Raw genomic sequence first — 24,255 nt, 5'->3', positions numbered from 1 at the left:
TTACAAATGACCTCGATCGATAACGATAAGTTAGAATTTTACGGACGATCGAAACTAAGTATTTTTAGAATAGAGTTAAAGGAGGCACGTATGACGTTACCCCGCGTAAACGCGTAACGTCGCGACGCGTTTCAGACACTTTACAATCAGCGAAGCGTCAGTGTACGACCGATCATTCCGCAGAGATGACAGCGAACAAGGTGTTCCAAGCGATCGCGTTATGCGTGGTTTTAAATTATTTCATGGATTGCGGAAGCGCGGCGAGAATACTCGCTATATTTCCAACGCCTTCGATCAGTCACCAAGTCGTATTTCGGGGGCTGACGTTGGCCCTGAACAAAAGAGGCCACGAACTCGTCGTGATCACAACCGACCCCGTGAAGGACCCCACGTTAAAGAATTACAGGGAAATCGATCTCAACTATCTCTACGATAGCTTCGGAGAAATAGACTTCGTCGGAATGAGACGATCGATGAACTGGCCGGATATGCTCGTCCAATTGGAAGCTATCCTGCACCATCAGACGCGTCAAGCCTTGGAAAATCCGGAAGTGAAAAAACTGCACGCGCCCGAAAACGACGAGAAATTCGACGTGGTGCTGATGGAGTTACTTTTCTGGCAGGCCCTAACGCCTCTCGTCACCAGATTCAACGCGCCGTTAATCGGTAAGAACAATAATTTTCGCTCCGATAAGATTATGATTCGTTGTTCGTTCGAAGGCATGGTGTCGATGGCTCCGTCTACTCAGGTTCACTACCGTATCGGCAATCCGATACTTTCGAATCATCCATCGGTCTGGGAACTGGACAAGGATATCCACGAATCGCCGACGCTCTGGCGGAGGCTGAAGAACTTCGTGAATCTTTGGAAATATTTGTATTATTTCGAAACCGATTTTGTGACGAAGCAACAAAAAATGGCCGAGGAATTCTTTGGCGAAGATATCCCGGACGTGAGAGACATCGAGAAGAACGTCAGTCTGATACTCGTCGATCAACAGACACCGATTTCCCCCGTGAGAGCGAATCTTCCCAAGATCGTTCAATTCGGCGGCTTTCACGTTTCGAAGAAAGTTCAAACTTTACCGAAGGTAACGCGCGTTGTTCCGACGCACCCCGAACCGCGATTATCCGATAAAAAAATCGCCGCACTATCAAAATCATTTCGAATTCGCGCAGGATCTGAAGAAGATCTTGGACGAAGCTAAGTCGGGTTTCGTGTACATGAGTCTCGGAACGAACGTGAAGAGCAAGCTGCTCAGCAACGAGACTAGGGGTGAATTTATGACAGCGTTTTCCAAGGTACCGTACAAGGTGCTCTGGAAGTTCGAGGACGACGAACTCCCGGGCAAGCCGGACAACGTCGTGATCATGAAGTGGACCCCGCAGCAGGCTGTTCTGGGTAATCCAACTCACCTTGATCGCTGGACGAAACCGACTCAAAATCGTTTTATCGATCCGTAGCGCATCCGAATCTGAAAGTCTTCGTTTACCAAGGAGGACTGCAGAGCACGGAGGAAGCCATCCACCACGGTGTTCCCTTGATCGGGCTACCGACCATGGGAGATCAGGATATGAACGTGAATAAAATGGTCTCCTTGGGGGTTGCTAAGAAAATCGAAATCACCACATTGCGCAGCGAGGAATTGGTGGAAGCGATAACCACGATAGCTCCCGACGAGAGGTACCGTGATATATCATTACTCACAGGATCATCGAACTCCTCTGTACATCTGTCGCTGAAAATGTTACAGCTACAAAAAGAGGATGTCAAACTTACGTTCGCTGCTCGGTGACAAGCCGAACGATGCGATGGAGACCGCGATCTGGTGGACCGAGCACGTGATCCGTCACAGAGGTGCTCCTCAACTCCACTCCACCGTGGCCGACGAACCGTGGTACAGACGCTACGATATGGACCTGATTGCCATCGTCTCCGCAGGATCTGTGATCGTTTTACAAGCGTTCTTATTTATATCCTATAAGTTTTTAGTCTACGGTATTCGCTTGCTCACCAAAGTCTCCGTTGCGAATGAGAAGAAGAAACGAAGCTGATCCGATCGAGGTGGTTACGGTCAGCACGTGAACGCCACTCGTCAATTGTAGGATTGGCTGTAAGCAAGTTATAATTATTTAGTGATATTTAGTTATAGTTATTTACTTATGTCTACTTTAAGTAATTTTTTCCGAATCCTTCGAAGATCGGTGCGCAAATGTTACACTTACAATTAGGAAAAAATTTCGTTTCGGACGCTATGCAAGTATAGAATAATGCAGGTATTTTGATTCCTGCCATACTGCAGTTTACATTATTACGCCAATTTGATGCAACGTTTTGCCTTCCTTTCAAAGCTACCTCATACAACGACAGATTTTTTTTTCCTCTACAGCGAACAAGGTAAATACCTATGTACGTGAAATTCTCGACCTTAAGATACACTCTACGGCGGCTAAGAATCCCTTTTTCAAGGGAACGCTCCTTTTTTTTTTTTTGGCAGTCAGTTTCGCGGATAATCTCCTTGACGTATTGCGTCAAAGCCAAACCATTCTCAAAAATATACCATACACCCAACGCGTTCGGGAAAATGCAACGTCCGATCCGAATGTCGAAATTTTCGAAGCGTGTATTCAATTCAATTTTCCACGTTCTTCAATTTTTCCGGTCTGCGGTAGAATTTTCATTTTTTTTTTTTTTTTTGTGGGTTACACCCTTCCGTTCGTCGCAATTAGCCGTAGCTACGTATGCAGACGACGCGATATAATCCCATTGTTAGTAGGTCAAAGTAAGCGTTTCGCAGTTCGTCCCCGTAGCGCACGTATATAGTAGAGGCGACGCGCCCGAATCCCAAGGGATTTAAAGGGGGTTAACTGCGGAGGGATAATTCAGTGCATCGTTCAAGCGGTAACGAAACGTCAGATAATTCAAGATGGAGTCATACAGTCAGGGCTGGCCGGCCGAGAGTCGTTGCATCTGCTCGGAAGAAATGCGCGTACACACACGCAGACGAAGCTCTACATCGAAAATAGAATCGATGTTCATGTTCGAATGATCTCTCTGAATGCTTTTTAGCCGCCTTCGAACGCGTTTGCCTCCGACAACTTACCGACGCGGCTATATGGGTATGTACGAACATACCTGAATTATATTTGACCTGAATCAACCTTCCAACATCCGCATCAACGAGCGTTTAACCGCATAATGTACAGCCGCACATAACGCGGTGCGAGATACCTACTTCCCAATTTTCATCATTTCCAGACCAATGTAATAACCGAGAATCGCGGTTAACGCGAAATTCGCTTTTTTCGGCCCACCCACCGGAAATGGCGAGAAAAGAAAATAAATCCGGGATGTATGATGAATCAATTTGAGGTGGATGAAATTTGTCCGGATGACGCGGACGTGTAAGAGAATTTCACGCTAGTCGACGAGAATTTTATCCGAAGTGTACAAGTTGCCGGTACGTACGGGCAATTCATTAGGCAAATTTTTACAAAAGCGCCAGTCAAATTAGTCTGGTGGTGACGAAAGGCGTACAACAAAGAGAGCAGATAATAGTCCCCGGGGTGCCTACGGGTGCCTATGAATGGGAAGCTCGACGCCGTTTGCCGTTTACCGCTTCGTCGGGGTCCTCCGCGCATTCATTCCTATTCCGTCGAGGGGTGTAACCGACGAGTCGAAAGGACCGCCCTTTCGTCCTGGGGAGGGTAAACCGGGGGATATTTTCGTCCAATAAGGTGAGGATCCTTACTCAAAACGCCACCGACCACCCCATCAAAAAGTCTAGTCGACGATCACTGACAGTCACAATTCGTTTAAGAGTTACCTTGGAAGCAATAGCCGTTCTCTACTAGATTTCGATGAGATATACCGAGAGTTGGGAAATCAGTGTTTCGTGTTCGAGAGAAATCGTCGGATTTTTATACCCCTCGTTGTTTCGAGGACACAGTTACGAGGTGGCCGATGTACCGTAGATGGAAATTTTATTTTTATAAAAAAAACGAAATGAATCGCCGTTTCGATTTTTGAATTGTGTACCGAATATCGAACTTACCGAGTGAACTTACAAGTGGTGCGATTGATTCGTGCCTCTTTGAATTTGTTTATTTTTTTTTTTTCGTCGTTTTATTTTTTCGAAAATGCAGAGTCAGGAAACTCAACTGGGAAGTCACATCTCGATGTCGCACATGTCAAATCCACCTCAACCAAAAATGCCGGCATCGTCAAGTAAGTTTTTTGGCAATTATGTTTTCGTCTATTCAGAGTCGCACATTGTATGAACAATTATTCGAACGCGTAGAAAGCTAAAAAAATATTTTTTTCAACGAATTTTCTATCCTAGGTAGAAAATTTTTATAATCTCTACGACCCCGGTGTCTTTACGTACTTATACATAGTCGCGTATTAGGTACGCGTTATACCTAATTCTCACAGATAAAAAAGGTCGAAAATAATTTGCGAAATAAAGAACCTAGCGGCAGAGAATTTTGAGAGACCAGAGAGTAAGAAGGTAGGAGAAAAAAAAAAAAGAAAGAAAAAAACGGCGTTCGAAGCGAATAGTTTTTCCGAGGTTTAGGCGACGCTACCCCCCGTGGTGGGGATTGTCTTTGGTGCACGTATAAAAGAAGTGCGATTAAGCGTCGAGTTTTGTATTTGCACGACAGATTAAACCGACCTCTTCATTCCTCTTGAAGTTATAAAACTGATGAAGATAAAGCAAAGTAAAAAGGGAAACGAAGAGAGATGACGGGGGAAAAAAAAAGCATAAGTATATAGAAGCGAAAAAAACCGTCGAGTATTCAACGTTACAGCGGTAGCAGTAGGATTACCTACGAGTTGTTTTATATGGGCAGTGTTCGCGGAGGGTGATGGTGGTGGTGGTTGTTGTTTGGATGTACGATATTATAGGAGGAACCGAAATTTAGGTACTGGTTACCAAATAAAATGCTACCCCGGAGTTATGGCGCTCGTTAACGACAAACCGCAGTCGTAAAATATTTTTCAATTATTTCGATAACTGTACCCCTCGCACAATAAACACCTCACCACCTTTTCTCGATGACAAAAAAGTAATTAACCATTTCGGGCAGCGCGAATATAAACGGGAATGATTGAAAGGGCGAAGTCGCCGCTCGTTAATCCAGAGTCAAATATATCGAAAAATTCTCCATGTTTTACACACGTCGATATCCTCAAATGGACGGATAAAATTCTCTGAACGACAATCGACACTTTATCGTCTCGACGGTAATTAACAGCCAATAAAATGCGAGCGTGACGGATCGTCGGAAGATGTAATCGATCCCCGTTTGCACGCCCTTTAAACCTGCTGCGCGTACGCGTACGATTTAATTACCTTCGATCTCGTGTGAAATAAAGCGCATATGTGGTATTCGGAAGGCTGTTTCATTCGCATCACCGTCGTGGCATGAGAAAATAACGGCAGATGTTCGAAACAATTATACCCACAATATGGTCAAAAATCACCGCAAACTGACGATTATGAGTGTGTAATAAATAACGAGGGTGCGGAGGCACCGGCAACAGGTTGAAATATGAATTTATAAATATATATCTAGAAATTCAGCGTCGTTCGTACAACTCGAACCGTATTTGCGGAATAACTTTTCGTATCATTGTGAGGAAAAATTCCTGACAACGAAACAATTTGTCGAAAAAATTCGAAAGCAGAAAAACTTTGTTTTCGATCAAAGATTTCTCATTCGTGGATCTGACTCGGAGCAAACACTCATTTTTCCAAAAAATTTGACCGTACAAACGTTATCCTTTCGCAACACAAATAAGTTTTATCAAAAATCGACCGAACAAAATAGTTTCGATACTGAATCGGATTTTTTTTTTTCGTTTTCCCGATGGATTTTTCGTTTCATCGGTTGTCTACATTATCGTACATCAGGTGTTACGCAATACGATCGTCGTATCGTTAGCGAAGCATGGGAATTTAGTGACATGTGCTATGCAACTTACAATTAGTAACGAAACCAGACGCTCACGTAGCGTACAGCTACGTAGATCACGCACGTGGGTCTGGGGCTGCATCTGCGTGCGCCGATGATGACATAGCGGATGGGATCGCATTCCCTCCTTCTCCGTACGACCCCTGGATCATCTGCCCCGATTTTCCCCACTTTATTTTTTCGTATTTTTTTTTTTTTTTTTTCTTTTTTTCAAATTTCTGCCAGGGGGTTAGCTTCGCGTGCACTTATCCACCGTACACGTATGACTATTAGCTCGTTGCGTTTTGTTTTTACAAATCATAATGGCTCGTTATTGCGCAGGGATTTCACGAGAGAAGGGGAAAAGTAAATTAATAAAAAATATCCCGAGGCTTCACGGACGCTGATCGGTTTACATCGGTTCTCAATTATTATCTTCGTTGGATACAAAGTATGCAAATTTCTATTCGCAACGAATATCTCACCACACAACATGAAACCGGTACGAAGAATAGGGAAACTATGAGGTAGGTCATAAAAACTTGAACAGAATTCAGTGCTCACATTGAACATGTCGAAGTTTAAATTACCGGGTAAACTTTTCTAAGCGCACGAGAGAAAATACGATTCGGACGATTCATTGGCGACCTGTATAATAGGCTCAAGTATTTTAATACTTGATTCCAAAGGGGTATCAATATTGAAAAATGTACAGGGGTGCGGGTGAGTTGGGATGAAGAAAAAAAAAAAAAGAAAAAGGAAAAAGAATAGCCGCCATAAAAAAAAAGCTGTCCGCGGTTGCGATGTTGTACGCGAAGTTTATATGAGTGCGTCACATGTGATCTGATTCCGTAAAAGGGTGATGAATAATAGAAGTGGCTATACAAGTTTGCAGCTAGACGAGGGATGGATAATTATATAGTGTGAGTTAATAGAAGTTATATGAAGTTACGCACGAATAAAATTTTTATAACGTATCGGTGATCGCGGTGCGCAAGTTCGTTTCGCGTAATTCCACGCTAAGACTCAATAATATAATATAATTCTTACGTTGTACGTACATCCGTCATGCATATGCGCAAGAAATTTTCCCTTCCCCCTCGCAAGGAAAAAAACTGCAACCCCGCAAATTACGTCCTGCGATGCGATTCGCTCACGCTTGTAATAATTCTCCTGCAAGTTCTCTCCGATCGCATAAATTATTAAAAACAAAAAAAAAAAAAACTGATCGCCATGTAAAAAAAACCCTTCCGCCTCAATTCCGCACGCGTAGGTATTGAAATGTGCGCCTACGTTTCGACCCGTGTTCGAATATTTCGGAAAAATCAAAAAGTGAACCGACCGATCGCGTCGCGCGTACACCGAATATCCGTACACACGAATCCACAGAGCGATTTCAGCTGGCTGTTCAGTGTAGTGTACGAGGCGGAAAGGGATGAAAAAATTTTCATGAATGGCGGGCATTGTCAATTTTTCGGAGGTCACGCGGAGGTAGTCGAACAAATTTTACTATAATCTGTCGGGAGAATGAAAGTATTTTGGTTAGGAACCCGTTTACGAGCGAAAACACGGGTTTTCTTTTGAATGACAGGTCGGTGAATGGATCAATTTGTCGCCAAGTTGGCGTTCGCCGTTGTCGTCACCTATGCAGCCATATTATTATTATTATTATCATCATCGTCATCATCGACGTCGTCGTAGTTATTATTGTCGTTGTTATTATTATTTTTTTTATGAACTGCGAACGGCGCCTTCGCCATTCCGACCACCATATTATATACTTATGCCTTCGCGAGACCCGAGCATATTGTAATAATTTAGGGACTCACCGACTCCACCCTCGCTCCATTCAGGAGCTCTTCGAAGGTCCGTATATACATATAGTAGCCGTAGATGAATTCACTCACTCCCCATGAATAGGCCGGACGTTCACGTTGAATTCATCGGTTAAGTGAGCAACCGAAACACGACACTCCCGACGTGTATCGCGATCTCTCGATCAGCGCTACCTACCCCCGTTGTTATTTTTCTTTTTAAGGGTACCTCTACCCACCCGTAGGTTTAGTCGAAGGTTAAACGTTTCCCCGATGAAAGTACACTTTCGTCTGAGGATTCTAATTTTCACTCTCGAAATTTCGACTCCGACTGATATCTTCCATGGTTTTTTTTTTCTTCTCTGTTTCCAGGTAGAATTTTGTACGATATCCCTTGCAAGGTGTGCCGCGATCATTCGTCGGGAAAACATTACGGAATTTTCGCCTGCGACGGGTGCGCCGGATTTTTCAAAAGATCCATCAGACGCAACAGACAGTACGTTTGCAAGGCAAAATCCGAGGGAGGATGTATGGTCGACAAAACTCACAGGAATCAGTGCAGAGCTTGTCGACTCGCCAAATGTATTCAAGCTGGAATGAACAAAGATGGTGAGTGCCGATCGGAAAATCGGCGAAAATCGCACATCTCGCGACCCGCGCGTCTTTCAACCGATTTTTCTCACTTGTACCAACCTCGCCGTTTCAGCCGTCCAACACGAACGTGGCCCGAGAAATTCCACCCTTCGCAGACAAATGGCACTTTATTTCAAAGAGCCCGAAGTCATGGTTTCCGGCGTTCCGCAACCTACGCCCGTCGGTGCTCTGGATTTAGCTTTACCGAAACCACCGTCCGAACCCAGAGTTTCGATGGCCGGTCCTCCTCCGCATCATCCGATGCCTCATCCTGTTTTCTGCAACGGAATGAACGTCCCCAAGGTACGAGGAGTATTCCGTTTAACTGAAAGACGTACAGTTTCACCGGACCGTTTCAAAAGCAAGCTTCTAACGTGAACGTTAAAAAATAATTTTCCGTATCTTTTTTTTTTTTTCTCGCAGCTTCCAACCAATCTGTCCGGTCTTCCAAGCATGCCGATGGTGACGTCAATAACTGCGGAATCCGTCTGCGAGCAGGCGGCCCGTCTCCTCTTTTTAAATGTACGTTGGGCACGAGGTTTAGCTGCAGGTACGGGGCTGTCGTTGGAGGATCAATTGACCCTGTTGGAAGCTTCGTGGCGGGAGCTTTTCCTGTTGGCCGCTGCCCAAATGCTTCCCGGTTTGGACCCGACGCCGTTGCTTCCCGCTGGACCGCAGGGACTGGGATTAGCCGTGGAAGTTAGCCGTTTTCGAGCGGCGTTGAACGGTTTTCATTCGATGAATTTGGACCCACACGAGTTCGCGTGCATAAGGGCGATCGTCCTATTCAAGGCCGGTCTGGAGAGCGAATCCGTACCGAGCAGCAGCAGCAGCAGCAACGACTCCGCGTCTCCGAGTTCGGGAAATCGTTTGAGGGACGCCTCCTGCGTGGCAAGACTTCGGGACGGCGCACAACTCGCCCTCGGACAAAGATTGAGCGGCGCTCCCCTCGGCGCGTTGAGATTCGGTAAATTACTCCTTCTACTTCCCGCATTGCGATCCGTCTCTACGCACGCCATCGAGGAATTGTTTTTCAGAAGAACGATCGGTATTATACCGATAGAAAAAATTATCTGCGACATGTACAAGGCGGCAGTTGTCTGAAATTATTGAAAACTGGTCACCGTTGTACATGTATACTCCAATAATTTACATCGCAATAGGTGATAATCGTATTTAGAAAATCTCTGTGATGCAAACATATCACGTTCAACGCGAATAAAATGTCATTATTGATAGGACTATTATTATTATTGTTGTTGTTATCATCAATAATATCGTCATCACGATAAATTAACCGTGTGACGTTGGGAATAAATGTTCGGAAGAAAATTGAAAAACTAATTGGAAAATTGAATAAATGAACAATAGATTAGAAATGTATCACGCGGTTGAGGATCAGCGATAAAACAGAGAACAAGAAAAATATATATATATCATTAGATAACGTGCGACTGATATTTTTCTATCGAATTTAAGGGAAAAAAAAAATAATAATTAATAGACAAAATGTAATATGGGAAAACGCACAAGGTGCGTGAATTGCAATAATTAAGTTTCTATAAATGCAACGACATGAAAATAAGATTACAGATATTGAGTAATAATGATTCGCTATGACAAGAACAAATAAAAAAAGTCGGAAAAAATAGCGTTATTACAAAAAATATTCGTAACTTGTAAATATGTAGAAATATACATATATATAGCTGGACTAGCTGTGAATTTAAGTCAAAAACGTTACGTGAATGCGGATTATTAATTTGTTTAAAAATTGAGACATCGAGGAAGTCCTCTCGTCGAGAAGTTTTTATATTATCTTCTTGAGAAAAAAAAAAGGCAAGAAGTCTCAACAAAAAAACAAAAATCGAGCTAAATCTGTAGTATCGATTCGTAAGACATCGGAGATAATATTCGATCCGCAACGCTCTGCAGCAATCTGCAAACAAAGCTTTAAGTTTATGAACACATGTAAATACTAGAATTACGTATGAAAATAAAAAAAAATTAATTCAAAGTTACTCACGTCGTAGGCGTTTTATAATTACACCCATCCAAACTCAACGAACCACTCGATATTGGAATGAATTTGAGGGTTGAAGTTTTTCTATTTTCTTACTCGCCTCCTTTCCTCTCCGAGTGAAATTCAACGAAGTAAAGACGTTTAGGTACAACGTTCCGTGGTTAAAGATTGGTCTTACCTGCCGCGGCTCCTGGGAAATACACAATGGTACTTATTTTACGGGCATTTCATGGTGATTTGCTCGCAAATCGCTACACAAAAGCGACTCTATATCCGACCGAGCACCGCACGATGCCTGCCATCGGTATATCTATACGTACGATGTTTAAGGCATTTCTTCTTCTATTTCTATTTTTCGGTATACACCAATGCGTAATAATCACCGCGGCTATATGGTTTTGTCATCCCTTCGATCCTCTCCTCTCTTTCCTCCGTTACCGTCCCGTATGGGATAAATAAATACAAGTATATATAGAATGTATAATACATCTTATTATACTCCGAAAGTTCGTTGCTGCGTCAATGTGTCTTTGTATAAACGATCACCGGCGTTGAGATTACCGTTGTTATTTTTACCGATGATCCCCTCAATTATTACACACCGTGGACGTACCTCCTTTTCTTTTTTTGCCTTTGATCATTTTTTTTTCGAATTTCTTTTTTTCTTTACTCATTTTTCACAAACGATTGAGTAGAATTTAAAAAATGATACACCCTCCGTTTCGCGCCTTCATCCGAAAGTAAGGATCACCCGTGAAATGCGCTCTTGGAAAATTTTGAAAATATTACAAATCACAAAAATGATTTTCACACGACTATTTTTTGGTTCCCTACTATCCAGGACTTGTTCCATTGTACGTACGTTACAAACTCGAGTATCAATCTCCATAGGTGTAACTCTCGTCCACACATGACTGGAGATAAAAAAACATACTGGCACTCTCAGTCAAATCTGTAAGTGGGACGTTTGTATTTCTGTTATGCTATATACTTGTTTGTCAGTTTTCTTTTTTCGATTTCTTTTTTCTTTTTTTTTTTCTTTTTTCCTCTCACCACTCGATTCTATTGTACGTACGGCAAACTGGGCACCGTAAGTACACGGTAGTAAATCATCGTTACACCTTCGGGCGCCAAACTAGCCGCCGCCAAACTCACGTACTACGGAACTGCATCTATTCCGAAATTCGCATGACTTCAGATCTTGATTTTTTTGGCGAATCAGGCCCAAAGACGGCGTATATGCTCCGACATAACTTGAACCGTTGACAAGAAAAAAGGACGCACAAAGATTAGAGAAAGTTATTATTATACCGTACCGTTGGCATTAAGTTCTCTGTGGCATGAAAAATCTTCCGAAACCCCAGCAGGGTTTTCGGGGTTGGTTTGTGGTCATTATATCTATACAACGAACAAATTATACTCTCAGGTAAACAGTCCGCCCAGAAGTAACGCCGAGGCGCTTAGAAATAATTCACACAGAAAAACCATATAATATCTCTGCACAATACTTGCACTATTTTATATTTCTTGCAGAGAAAAAAGAATGCCAGAACGAAATTAAAGCGAACGTTGAATAATTGTCAACGATCATTTTTTTGCGAAAAGAGGAAAACATTTTTTTTTTTCGAATTCTCATCGAAGTACATATATGTATACATTGACGCATATACGTATAATATAATAATGTACACGAATATGAAGCAATTCGTCGCATATAAAACGGAGAAAATTACACCGAGTTTGGTCACAGGGAGTTTCTCTATTGTTTTTCGATAATTAACGTCTCGATTTGACAATGGTAAAAAAGAAAAGTAAAATGGAATAAAACAACTCGAGTGACCTTATGCCGTGCGAGTCTTAACGAAAGGGGTTGGGGGTACGCGAGGTACGCACGAGTGTAAAATATAACTAAATGTACTTGTACATCGCATTGCACGTAGCTTCGAAGTCCCCGCACGTTTGATGGCTTTCTGTTATTCGATTAAAAAAAAAAAAAAAAAAAAAAAACATACCTCGTGCATTCTAGACACGCATACTCGAGGCAATATACTGTCAACAGTGTAGCCTTTCCGGGCGAATGACTAATAATCTCTCTCTTGCCCTTTGGTTTTACTTGGCGCCCTTTCAATCGCGTACAGGCCGTTGCTGCGGTTACAGTTGTAACTAGACGTACGCGTAACGTGTAAGTTACATAGAAAAAAATTAAATTCATTGTTATTCCGGAGTTTGAAATTTCGTATTATACAAAGCACATACAATTCTATAATAAGAGTCCGAGAATTCCTCCGCAGTTAAGATAAAGAAGGGGCTGGCTCTGTAACAAATGCAATAGTATGAAGTGGTCATCGAGTAGTTCCCACCAGGGGCAGCCTGCCCTACGAATGTTCCTCCATTTGTAGTAATATACACGGCAATTTGGGTTAGGTACATTGCAATTCCGCATTGCTCTTGCACCTTGCCCTACGTTACATCCTACCTTCTGTACGTATATTTGTATACCTAATATAACCCGTAGGGGATCGGACGGGGGGTTAACAAAAACACCGTCGAGCAACAGTAACAAAACACTATCGATGACCGTGGACAAAGAATACGATGTAATTGCACCTCGGTCACAATACGCTCTCATATTGTGCTACATCGATTCATTTTACAATGGTTCGTACACACAGAGTGGAAGTTGCTGCTCTAGATTTCTCTACGACGCTTTCGTCGCTCACCCCCCCCCCCCCCCCCTTCACTTTTTTATTTCTATTCCTTCCCTCAGTCGGATTTCGAATGGTCCGTACTAGCGGGACCCACTTAAGATTCGTGGTATTGTCGGCTTTGTTTTGAGGTAACAAAACAGAAAAAAGTACTCCATATGCGCTACGTATTGTAGTCAATTAGTGGTTCGGCTGCCACTATTCCGTACGTGGGGTGTACGACTCAAAGAAAGGGGGTTCTCGATCGCACGAGTACATAATCAATATTACTGTGTATACAATATTACGTCGCGTACACCTAGACTAGAATTTCTCGGTTTTTTTAATTCTTCCCTTTTCAAGGGTGACGGAGCAGAGCCTTTTGCGAAACAGAAGATTACGCAGCTTTTCAGAAACGCTTCGAATTATTTTCGGAATTCTTCGCGCGTTCGGATTGAATCATGAAGATGAAAAGTCCGGAGCGTGGAATTTAAAAAGGAGGAAAAATAACGTTATAATTCGGATTAAATACCTCACGATTTTCAGTACCGAGTTATCGTACGGCGGGCACATGGAGGAAAGATAAATGAAAGAAACTAAAAGGAGAGAAAAAAGGGAAAGAAAAAAAAAACATTCGTTTCAGAATCGCGAATATTACACGGTTCGTTTTCAAATATCCCGCATACTTTCACGTGTATGGAATGTGAACCTCTTAATTCGATTTCACCGTCGTCAATTTCATCCCCCTCCCCCCCCTCAACGAGAAACCAAAAAAACAATTCGAAAACAAACGGAGCAAAAAAAAAAAAAGAGGAAACATAACGCCCTCCGAATACGTCGATGCAAAATGTCAACTTTTCGAAAGGGGAGGGTAACAAAAAAAACACACACACATATTCGAACACCGAACCTCTTCCAGGTGAAATATTCCGAGTTCTGATTCTACGGTCGCCGATGAGTTCGTACGAAGGGATGACGATGACACGGCGGCGCCGGCGGGTCGGAAGGGGGGCGGGGGGGGGTGATTGCTTCTTAACCCCAGGTTATTATTTGCACGTGCGATATGCTCTTCGCGTAAGGAATTTAATATATCCACGTAGGTGTACGTATATACAATATATGTAGACAGGCGTGCAACGTGTAAGGTGGCTGTGGGCACACGACACGGCGAAGATGCGAGGCGTGCGGCGATGATTGAAAAAAAAAAAAAAAAAAAAAAAAAACTGAAACCGTAGCTCGAAGTGGTAAAACGGCGGAAAAATCATTCGCTAGAGAAACACACAGCGAACACGGTGAAATACGTGCCGATATAGACGTATCGCAGATACGCCCTCAGCTTGCAGCACCCCGTGGAAATTAGGGTGTCGCTTCTATGCTTTTCCATTGTCGGATCTCCGCTGATGCACCCATTATGTCCGTACTGATGGGAACAGATTATGTTGGTCCCTGTCATTGAGGGGCTCATCACTATAACGTGACACTGATGCCGGGGGATCAATGTTCCATTGGGATGCTTATTATTCGAATAAATTATTAGGGGGTAAAAAACGACGGCGCCGCTGACAAACCGAACTCAACTTACAACACGCTATTTATTACAACGATCGGAGTAACTTCCGTCTGGGCGTAATTTGCATCTTTTGCCTTTTCCTTTTCCTTTTTCTCTTCTGTTCCATTCGTTTCGGTTTTTTAACGTTTCGGTGTCACGCGAGCGCCGCCTCGGAGAATCTCCTAATTTCCCTGGATTATCGTTCCTTTCCTAAGGTAGAAGAAAGTGGTCATTCCACCCACCTGACGCTACAAGTTTGGACTCTAACGTCGAGACGAAATATTTCCAACGATAAGTCCTTCCCCCGGGCTCTTTGTCCGACCCGAAACTCGAGCACGGATGTCAATTATTTTGGATTTTGCATTTTCGGGATTTCTCACTCGGACTTGTGCCTTCCTCTTTCTCGCTGGATTACCTGAGCGTGTTTAGCCGGGGAAGCAAAATCTTCGGTAAATATACGGTCCCACGGAATGATGAGTTTGGGATACACTTCGGGGTCATCGAGCCGCGGAGTAATTCTGTCTCTAAATAAAGCTGACTTCAATCGTCATTATTGACGAACTCCTCGTCGACGCACCTGCTGTCTTACTAGCGGATTGAACGCTGTTCGGTGTCGAAGTAAATCGTGAAATCGCGAAACAATCATCGACCACGTGAATGAGAATGAAATCGTTCGACTTTGAGGCCACGAATCGATCGCGAAATAAAAAAGAAGAAATTCGACGGTTGGTTAATTTTTCTCCCTGCCGTCTTCATTTTTTCGCTTGAAATTTTTTCTCCTCCCTTTCTGGGAGTGATTCGAAAAATTCTGCTCAGGTAAAACACAGAACATACGCATCGGTTTAAGTATGTACCTTCGGTAATGTACATAGATTTGTACATAAAACACGTATATATACGTTATACGTATGTACGGACGGTAAACGCTTAAGCCATCCAGAGGATAGTTGTTCGGGAGTGAGTCTTTGTAGAGTAAATCGACCCTCGGGCGTATACGTGATCCCATTGTTGACGGAAAGCAGACTAGAAAAATCCAACATGGCTGACAGAAAAGGGCCGACCAATCACTGCATTTCGGATGACAGCTGCTCATCGTTTTGCCCAGCTTTATTCACCCTGCGACCCATACTGCGGCTTGGTCCCTAACTTTCTGATTTTTGCCTTACGGAGTCAGCCATTGTCGAAGACTCGTTTCTTAGAGCACAAGGCACGTTCTGAACTTAACAACTCGCGTTATACAACGAATCAAGTAACGCGCGTTCGACTACCTTCACCGCGACCCGCCGACAGCTGAGAACACAAAAAACCATATCAACGAGAATAACGATAAAAAAAAAAAAATAAGAACCCATCAAAAATCGAATTTCACTCTTCTCGTATGATTTTCCGATGACTTAGGTGGGGGTGCGGGTACACGAAATAATTTATCCGACATCGAAAACGTTGGAGATTCACTCGCCTCGATATTTTCTCTTTCGTTACCCGCACGGATGCGCAACCGTTTCGTGGCTCTTGAAAAAATTTGGCGACGTATCGCACGATTCGGATTAAGAGGACTCGACGGTTTTAGAATATATTTGGATAGAAAACCCTCTTCACCGGAGCGTCGGCGGTGCGATTTTCCTCCGATTAATCCGTGCACATTGCTAGGCTTGCACGCGGGCACGAGGTTTTTGTTATTGAAACAAATCCCGTCATATTATCATTAATGCATCGAGAATATCGTTGGTTGTACACGTACGCACCAGCGGAGGGAGAGGGTTGCTGCACGGCGTCGCGACGCCGGCGTCGAAAGCTACCGCGCCGGAGGTTGCCGCGTGCTGCCAACCCCTCGTAGGATTAAGCGCAATTATTGTAATCACACTACAGACCGCAGAACAGTTTCACACGGTTCATGTGGGGATCTTAGGCGAATTCAGGCTCGCGACAATCAAGAAACCCGCCCGCACTTTCTCCGGTCGATCCGACGTTGTTCATCGATCGCTGGGAATGATTGCCGTAGATTTTCGCGTGGGGAAGAAATCCGAGTTGGATAAAATCCGTAGAAATGTGAATTGACTCGTCGTCGTCGTAGTTTCCGACTGAATTTTCGAAAATCGTTTCAGCTGTTTTGTTTTTTTGTTCACCAGATTTGTAATTCGATCGCCGGGGTCCACCGCGACACCGCGAAAACGATGATGACCGCACGCGTAACCCTTCGATACATTCGATCCAGGCTCAGCTTTGGCTTGTTATAACTCTGATAATTATGTCAACGATGTGACGAACGACAAAGAGATTTGGTAGGAGAAGGACGGTTCGCTCGCGAAACCTAGATGAGATGGCAACCTGGTACCCCAGCTGCCGGTAATCCTCCCTTTGTAATCTGCCTCCGTGAACCCCAAACATTGGCGCGCCTCCGACGATCTTCACCCCCGAATCAAAATTCTGCACACCTCGGCTCACGCTCGAATCGAAAATGTGATACAGATGATAAAAAATTACGGTAAAAGTAATTAATTAATTAACCGAATAACTACACGGATTTCAGATATCCGGAGAATGGTAATTTTCTTACCAGAGATGTAGATTTTCGGTTTTGAGAATGAGGGAGACGAGCGTAGCTCGGCTGTTCGAGAGTCGTAGTTTCGAATATTTTCAAACTACCTCTGCGTTGGAGAGTTCGATTTTCGGGAGCCGCGAGGGGGTTGAGTAAAAAGGTGAATATTTCGAGGGTGGTTAGGGCGCACGTGCCCCTGTTGCGGCGCCACTGCGAGCCAGCGGTTGATGTCACGCTGTCGGTACCCCTACGGTTAATAGAGTCCACGACTTTAATGGACTCGCTAATCCCGCTCCTGTTCGGTACAGGGGCCGCCCAACATATAACCGGTGGTAGAATCTCGGTGGCTGCCACATCGGCGAATACCACCGCGGAGATACGCCCCTTGTGCGAATCCACTGGTGCGATGATACCTTGATTCCACGAGTGACAAATCGACACCCCTCGCCACCCCTGGTTTACAACCAACTCCCTTCTCTACCTAGCCAGCGAAAGTCCATGGAAAAAGGATCGTCGCAGTTCGGCGCACCAACGTGAAGTACGCAGCTCGTGTCGTGCGAAGTATTCGAGGGGGATGCGATATCCACTCGGTTAGACCAGGTCGTCTCACGCCTCGATAACCTGGTCAACCGGAACCGCACCGATTCCTCGCCGATTCGATGCTCGGCAACGCTTGGAGCCTTTTTCAGACGCGACAATAATTTCAACACGGAGGGAAGAAGCGATATTTTTTTTGTCAAATTTTTTTTGGAAATAAGAAAATTAATATCACGCGGTGGAGGGTGAATATTTTCTCGCGAACATCGGAACGACGTCGCACACGCTTTGGGGAGCGGAGTAGGTATTATCAGATGAGCGGCAAGGGTGCAACGGATATCTATTAATTCTGATCTCTCCATTAGCGCCCGGGAGGAGTTCCACTTCCCCTATTTACACCCGCGATGGTATCGCGAGCCCGGAAAGTTTGACAAACATTTGTCTCCTTGTGTTCCCTACCATCGGGTAGCGTGTCGGGACCTCGACACACCGCCGGAGAACCTTACCTTATTTCGCTCCGAGGTAATTCAGATGACACGGATTTATCGTCGTAGATTTTTTTTCAGAGAACAACTTGAATAAACCCGATACCTCGCCCGTTCACCGGTCTACGAATAAATTCTACCGAGATATTTGTTTTTTTCGTTCGTCCGTTCGATTTTTCTTTTCTCACATTTTATTCAATCGAACACTGATTTTTTTTTTCCGAAGTATCGGGAATTCCCGAAGAACAAGAAAAAATAAAACGAACCGAGGTCTCCCGGGAAATTACTCCACATCGTAATCTCGAATATTACTCGTCAATTATTTTCGCCGCTGAAAATCATTGACAAAGAGAAAAAGGGTTTTTCAGTAGTGTCTGCCTTGCGCAGGGTGAAAAACTTGCTGCTGAGTCCTGACGGCGGAATTCGGAGGATGACCATCTCCCGCGCCCCTGAATTGTTGCAACTGTTGAGGATTGTACGCTCCCTGAACCTGATGATGATTTCGTTGGTACTGCGGAGCTTGCTGAGGTTGATAAGCAACCTGAGAATGACCTTGAGTTTGGGGTTGGCCGGCGTACTGAACTTGCGCGTTGTACTGTGCCTTCGGGACCGTCGGTGTCTTCGCCAATTGCGGCGGAGGTTGAGCGGGGATATGAGTGATCGGTTCGCGAGCCTGTTGCAGAACTAAAAGTTGCTTGATGCTTTCCGGCACATGCGAAAAAGGACGATAATTTATATTTTCCACCGTCGGTTGAACGGCAGCTGGCTGATTGACGCCTCTGCGTTGGCGAATGGCTTCTGGAGAAAAAAAAATCAATCGACGGAATATTATTAATTTCTCGCGGAGAAAACTTTTTCAACTTATTTTATAATCATCCGTTAAATTCACCGTAGGCACCGTTGTCGGACGGGTTGGAAAACATCACGTCGTTCCGGAGAGTTTCCGATACCACCAAACTCGCGAAAAGTGTCGCGGCTATCAGAATAATCTGGAATCAAAAAAACACGCGAAATTAGATAGGGGATTCACGCGAGGATGGATTTTTTTTTCACCCGATTCGCCCCATCCATATGCGCGATACGGATAACTACACGTGAAAATTGGCACATTAGAAAGTCATCTTGTATCACAACACGCTCGATTGCTGATATGCAATTTTAGCGAGCGAAAAATTATCAGTTGCTTTCTAATCGCGTTTGTGTCTTTTTATTTGTGTCCGATTCTCAGTCGAAATGCATTTCATTTTTAATGAAAAAAAAATGCGAAGAAACCAAAATTTGCACAGGGGAAGGATGAAAATCCTTCGAAAAACCGATCGACGAGCAAATACAGATTTAATCGCGTGTGACCGAGTGGAAATTAGTGTGATTAGACGATGGTTGAAAAAAGAGAATACTCACAGGGTACTGCATTTCGGAGGATCGAGATAACGCGCTTACGAGATATCGACCGACGAACTCGCGGTCGTTAAATAAAGTGGGCATTAAGTCGCTCCGCATTTCTATCTATATGAGCGAGTCTCGTTCGCGGGTAAGTGACCACCACCTCCCGCTGTCGCGAAGTAAGCGTCACGGTCAGCTGGCGACAAATTTTTATATTTCGATAAAAGATACAGCGAGGTTTGCAACCTGGAAAGAGATACGCCTCGCGGCTCTCGCGATCACGTAAGCTTCCTTTGCGAGCGGATGCAGAGATACGTGAGTTGTTGCACCGATGAGAAAAATTATCGATGAATGGAAATTGGAGAAATTTAGTATTCTTTTTTTTTTTTTCTTTTCTCATATCGTTCCTTCGGGTCCACCGATACGTGGGATGCTGAATTCTTTAACCGCGTTTTCCCACCGATCGCTGCTATCGAGTCCGAATATTTTTCTATTCCGTTAATCTCGTTTTCGTTACGAACAACAAATCGTGGTGCGGTTATAATTATAATTATACTTGCGGTGGGTGGCGCCAACAGCTTTCACGGACTAGAAAGATGTGAGCTAGGTCTGTAAATCTACCTTTCTTCCCGTGTACGGAATGTTATCTGAAATACGCGTGCATTTTTCAAGCGAGAAATGCGACAGTCGGAAAATCGAACTCTTCTGTGTCCCTTGAATTTTTTTTTGATTCGCCTCACGTTATAAAAAAAATTGATTTTCAATCTATCGGCAAATTAGAAAATTCGTAGTTCAAATAATCAAAGAAGCATCGAATAACCTGATCGACCAATTCCTAACATTCATTTTTGAAAAAAAAAACTTCTTTATTTCAAAAAGTATAAAAATCGTATAATTAAAATAGTAAAATTAGTGTTCGGTGACCGGCCTCACGTCCGGCTGTCCTCGACCCTGATAATTGGCTTGCGCATTGTAGTTGGGTGTTGCAACGGGTTGAGGAACGTAGGGTTTGTCCGGACGGTAGATTATTTGGTTGGCTATAATGTTGTGAGGTGTCTGCGCCTGAAACTCTAAGATTTGTCGAATGCCGGACGGTAAATTAGTGGAATACTGAGGCTGCGCTTCGGGCGCTGGTTGCGAAATTCTTCTGTATTGTTGCTGAGGTTGTACCTGTCCCTGATGTTGTTGAGCTTGACGTTTTCCTCGCCGATGACCTTCCTGAACTCCGCCGTTTTGCGCGGCGTGTTGAGCGTTATCCAAGTTATACCTGGAAAAAAAAAAAAAAAACACACGTCCTTACAAATTCCCTCCTCGAACACCGCGACGCGCGGAATCGTTACCTAAATTGTTCCGGGATGGCGTTTACGTAGGGGATTTGCGACTGAAACTGAAGCAATTGTTTTATCTGGGGGGGAACGTGAGGCGAGTAATTGGGCTGAGGTTCCGCGGCAGGCTGAGGGATTCTTTTATACTGTTGCTGAATTTGGTGGTGCTGCTGCTGTTGTTGATTCGGACGGGCCGATTGCTGGTGCGCCTGACGTTTCGACCGTTGACGGTCACCTTGGTGAGCGTGCTGAGGTGATCCAGCCGGTGAACGATAAGGCTCAACTGGAGCGGGAACGGTGTCCAAATTGTATCTGAAAACTCATGATTGCCGATGACCCGTTCGACCGCCAAACATCGAAAGGAAAAAAAAAAATCGCTAGACCAACCTGAACTGTTCCGGAATGGCGTTCAGGTACGGAATCTGCGACTGAAATTGCAGCAATTGTTTTATGGGAGCGGGAACGTTGGGCGAATATTGAGGAAGCCTTTCGGGAGCAGGTTGGGGAATTCTTTTGTATTGTTGTAGGTTCTGTTGCTGTTGCTGTGGATGTCGCTCCGCCTGTCGCCTGGATCTCTGGTGTCCCGCGCGTTGTTTTGGTCTGTACTGCGTAGGGGGCGGAGCGGCCTCTCGGGGTTGTTCTTGGGAAGATTGACGGTGTTGAGCCCGGGGCTGAGCCTGGTTCTGGGCGAGAGCATCGTATCTGAAGATCGAAATGAATCAAATCGAAACTTCCGCGCTTAGAGGGTCGGTACTAATAACTCCGGATTCGAGTACCTCAAGTGCTCCGGAATGGCGTTGAGGTACGGTATTTGCAACTGGAATTGAAGCAGCTGCTTTATTCGGTCCGGTGCGTTGTCGAAGGGTCTATAGCTGATGGGTTGTTGAGGTGGTTCCGGCGGCTCCGTACCCCGATGAGTGGGCCGAGGTGCCGGTTGGGGTGCCGGACGAGGTGACGCCGGTTGAACCGCATATCGAGCTTCCGACTGACTCGGAGTGTAAGCGGCGGGCTCAGGTTGAACCGGTTGCTGAGGTTGCGGCGACAAATGACCGTGCGCGAACGACCGCCAATTCAATTTAAACCCTGAAAGGGAAAATCATCTTTTTCCGTTCCATCCGTTCGTATCGTACGTAGCGGTTGTCCGAACGGGATCGACTTACCGTTCGGATCGTTGTACTGCAGCGATCTTTGGCCGCCCAAATTGGCTGGATTATAATCCACCGATCCTTGGTTCCCGTTGTATGTCGGTCCCTGGACGGAGGATTGCTCGTTGCCGTCGGTCGCGCCTTGGATATGAAAATTTGCGTTCCCGTCCGTGGCACCCTGAATTTGAAAGTTGGCGTTCCCGTCCGTGGCCCCCTGGATCTGGAAGTCCGCGTTTCCGTCGGACGCACCTTGTATGTGAAAATTGCTGTTGCCATCGGTGGCACCCTGAATCGAGAAATCGCCCGCTCCCTCAGATTCTAAAACGAAATAGAAAAAAAATGATCCAAAGTTGAGAACTCGCGAGTCACGGAAATCGGGCTTAATGATTTCTATTCATTTATTTCTACCCCTTGGGTCGCTGTACTCGATTCCTTTATCCTCGCTGTATCTCAGACTCTGAGCGGCGCGATTACCGTCGCTCGGACCCTGTATGGAAAACTGGGCCATACATAACGGCAGGACGGATAAAATGAATATCTGAAAGAAAAAAAAAAAAAAGAAGAAAAATGGATCATTAAATTTGCATACACAGTGCGTTGCATTGTTCGATCGGTTACTTGGTTTCAATTAATCGGGAGCCGATTGTCTTATCTGAGAGCGTTTACCGCGTGCTACCTGTTACGCCACATAAATTATACCGCGAAAACACCTTTCTAACAAGCGAAACCGTTGGTAATTTAGGTTCGTAGGGGAAAGGTAAGCGAGCCAAGTACATTCGTACTGCAGATTATAGATACAGAGATTGCAGTCACGACATTTATACGGTGCAGTGGGACGCGAGTGGAACCTATACCGCACTCGAATAGAAAGTGAAATACCAGCGCGACCCGTGCACCGACGTTTCCTAGATCTGGTTCGACGAAAAAAGTAAAATTATAAAAAAAAAAGGCACCCGCGCATTGAATATGTGCGAGAATACGCAATTCGGATTCAAAGCCGATGAAAATCCACCGCGTTTTTCGAATAAATGGAAAAAGTTCCGTTTGAAAAAAAAGTCTCGATAACAAATATACTTTTTTTCACGATTTGAAAAATTTTTCATTTCAGATTCGGATCCGCCTTTTCGAAGACGATACGGTTTCGTCGTTTACCTTGAAACGAAACCGCGGTGGTTATTGCGGATTACCAGCTTCGTATTTATTTCTCCATCGTTGCACAATTGACACACGGTATCGGTGAACCAGCGGTTGTTACTCGATAAAATCTGGTCAGTACTTACGCGCAATCCAGCCATGGCGAGCTGCAGGACTCGCGTCGATCGAGTCGAGGGTGGAGGTGATCTGAGAAGGCCGCGCGATACCCCCAGCCACTTTATAGCCGAGGGTTGCCCAGAACCACCTCCAGGCTCTGTGCAGACATGGTCCACTACTCGCTAACCTTTTTCATTCCATTCCACTCCCGGCCACATAAGCCGCACGACCAGATCCCTACCGAACACACGAGCGAACCGTCTTCTACGGTCGACGACGATAAATCCAATATGCCGACTCGTCTTTTGGCTCGAACAGTTTTTTCGATTGCTTATTTTTACAGTTTTCTATCGCTTGAATTTTGTCTGTTATTTTAAAGGGAAAACTATGGATGATGTACATTTTGTAACTGGATTACATGATTTTATTAGCACGCATCGCACTCAAGTGCGTGCCCAAGTGTGTATGTAAATTAGTTTTGCATTTCCCACTAAGTGTTATCGTGAATCTTATTATGGCCGGAGAATTGAACCTGTTTCACGAGAGTGTAGACGGAGTTTTCATAGACTCTCAAGAGCTTAAAGATACGTTACGTTACGTTAGCCTATACTTTAGCAAGTTGCATCGAGCTATCGAGTAACTGCATTCGAGTATCAGGAAACCAACTGACTGTAGGAAGTTTAACTGCATCAAACTAGTTTCCTGATCCGGAGAAATGCGCGAGTAGATCCATATGCAAGGTGAAATCTGGAACGATCTGTTAGATAAACGTGACAGCATGACGCGTAACTCACGTATTGACGTACGAGCGTAATATATAATCCTACGTTACTCGGAATAATCGAAACTAAGAATACTTCTTCCATCCTCGGATATTGAGGACATCCAATCGAAACACGTTACACTTATAACACAACTGGGAATCGATA

The 24,255-nt window shown here is 44.5% G+C and overlaps 4 protein-coding genes across 6 annotated transcripts; 2 read left to right on the top strand and 2 right to left on the bottom strand.

Moving 5' to 3' along the window:
• Positions 1-111: 111 nt before the first annotated feature.
• Positions 112-2,349, top strand: LOC105692175 (UDP-glucosyltransferase 2-like). The gene is made up of 5 exons (XM_012411205.3): positions 112-666; positions 721-1,091; positions 1,180-1,402; positions 1,465-1,684; positions 1,755-2,349. Exons 1-5 carry the CDS (start codon positions 186-188, stop codon positions 2,053-2,055), a joined length of 1,596 nt encoding a protein of 531 aa, XP_012266628.2. The 5' UTR covers positions 112-185; the 3' UTR covers positions 2,056-2,349.
• Positions 2,350-2,494: 145 nt separating this feature from the next.
• LOC105692136 (nuclear receptor subfamily 2 group E member 1) lies at positions 2,495-10,426 on the top strand. Its single transcript, XM_012411150.3, has 4 exons — positions 2,495-4,228; positions 8,145-8,381; positions 8,479-8,708; positions 8,829-10,426. Exons 1-4 carry the CDS (start codon positions 4,141-4,143, stop codon positions 9,507-9,509), a joined length of 1,236 nt encoding a protein of 411 aa, XP_012266573.2. The 5' UTR covers positions 2,495-4,140; the 3' UTR covers positions 9,510-10,426.
• Positions 10,427-18,395: 7,969 nt separating this feature from the next.
• LOC105692155 lies at positions 18,396-19,779 on the bottom strand. Of its 2 annotated transcripts, none has more exons than XM_012411172.3 (3): positions 19,624-19,779; positions 19,112-19,211; positions 18,396-19,020 (listed from the first exon to the last, which is right to left on the bottom strand). In XM_012411172.3, exons 1-3 carry the CDS (start codon positions 19,720-19,722, stop codon positions 18,587-18,589), a joined length of 633 nt encoding a protein of 210 aa, XP_012266595.2. In that variant the 5' UTR covers positions 19,723-19,779; the 3' UTR covers positions 18,396-18,586. The 2 variants fall into 2 exon arrangements, with proteins under 2 accessions (XP_012266595.2, XP_048513565.1); XM_048657608.1 differs by having other exon boundaries at positions 19,121-19,211.
• Positions 19,780-20,447: 668 nt separating this feature from the next.
• LOC105692135 (ataxin-2 homolog) lies at positions 20,448-24,129 on the bottom strand. Of its 2 annotated transcripts, XM_020855947.2 has the most exons (8): positions 23,356-24,129; positions 22,484-22,613; positions 22,091-22,393; positions 21,707-22,013; positions 21,318-21,632; positions 20,946-21,242; positions 20,776-20,872; positions 20,499-20,675 (listed from the first exon to the last, which is right to left on the bottom strand). In XM_020855947.2, exons 1-8 carry the CDS (start codon positions 23,368-23,370, stop codon positions 20,643-20,645), a joined length of 1,497 nt encoding a protein of 498 aa, XP_020711606.2. In that variant the 5' UTR covers positions 23,371-24,129; the 3' UTR covers positions 20,499-20,642. The 2 variants fall into 2 exon arrangements, with proteins under 2 accessions (XP_012266572.2, XP_020711606.2); XM_012411149.3 differs by having other exon boundaries at positions 20,448-20,872.
• Between the last annotated feature and the right edge of the window lie 126 nt (positions 24,130-24,255).

Source organism: Athalia rosae, chromosome 6 (assembly GCF_917208135.1).
Source record: "Athalia rosae chromosome 6, iyAthRosa1.1, whole genome shotgun sequence".
Taxonomy (NCBI): Eukaryota; Metazoa; Arthropoda; class Insecta; order Hymenoptera; family Athaliidae; genus Athalia; species Athalia rosae.
Note: the sequence above shows the minus strand (reverse complement) of the source record. Positions and strands in the feature narration are given on the sequence as shown.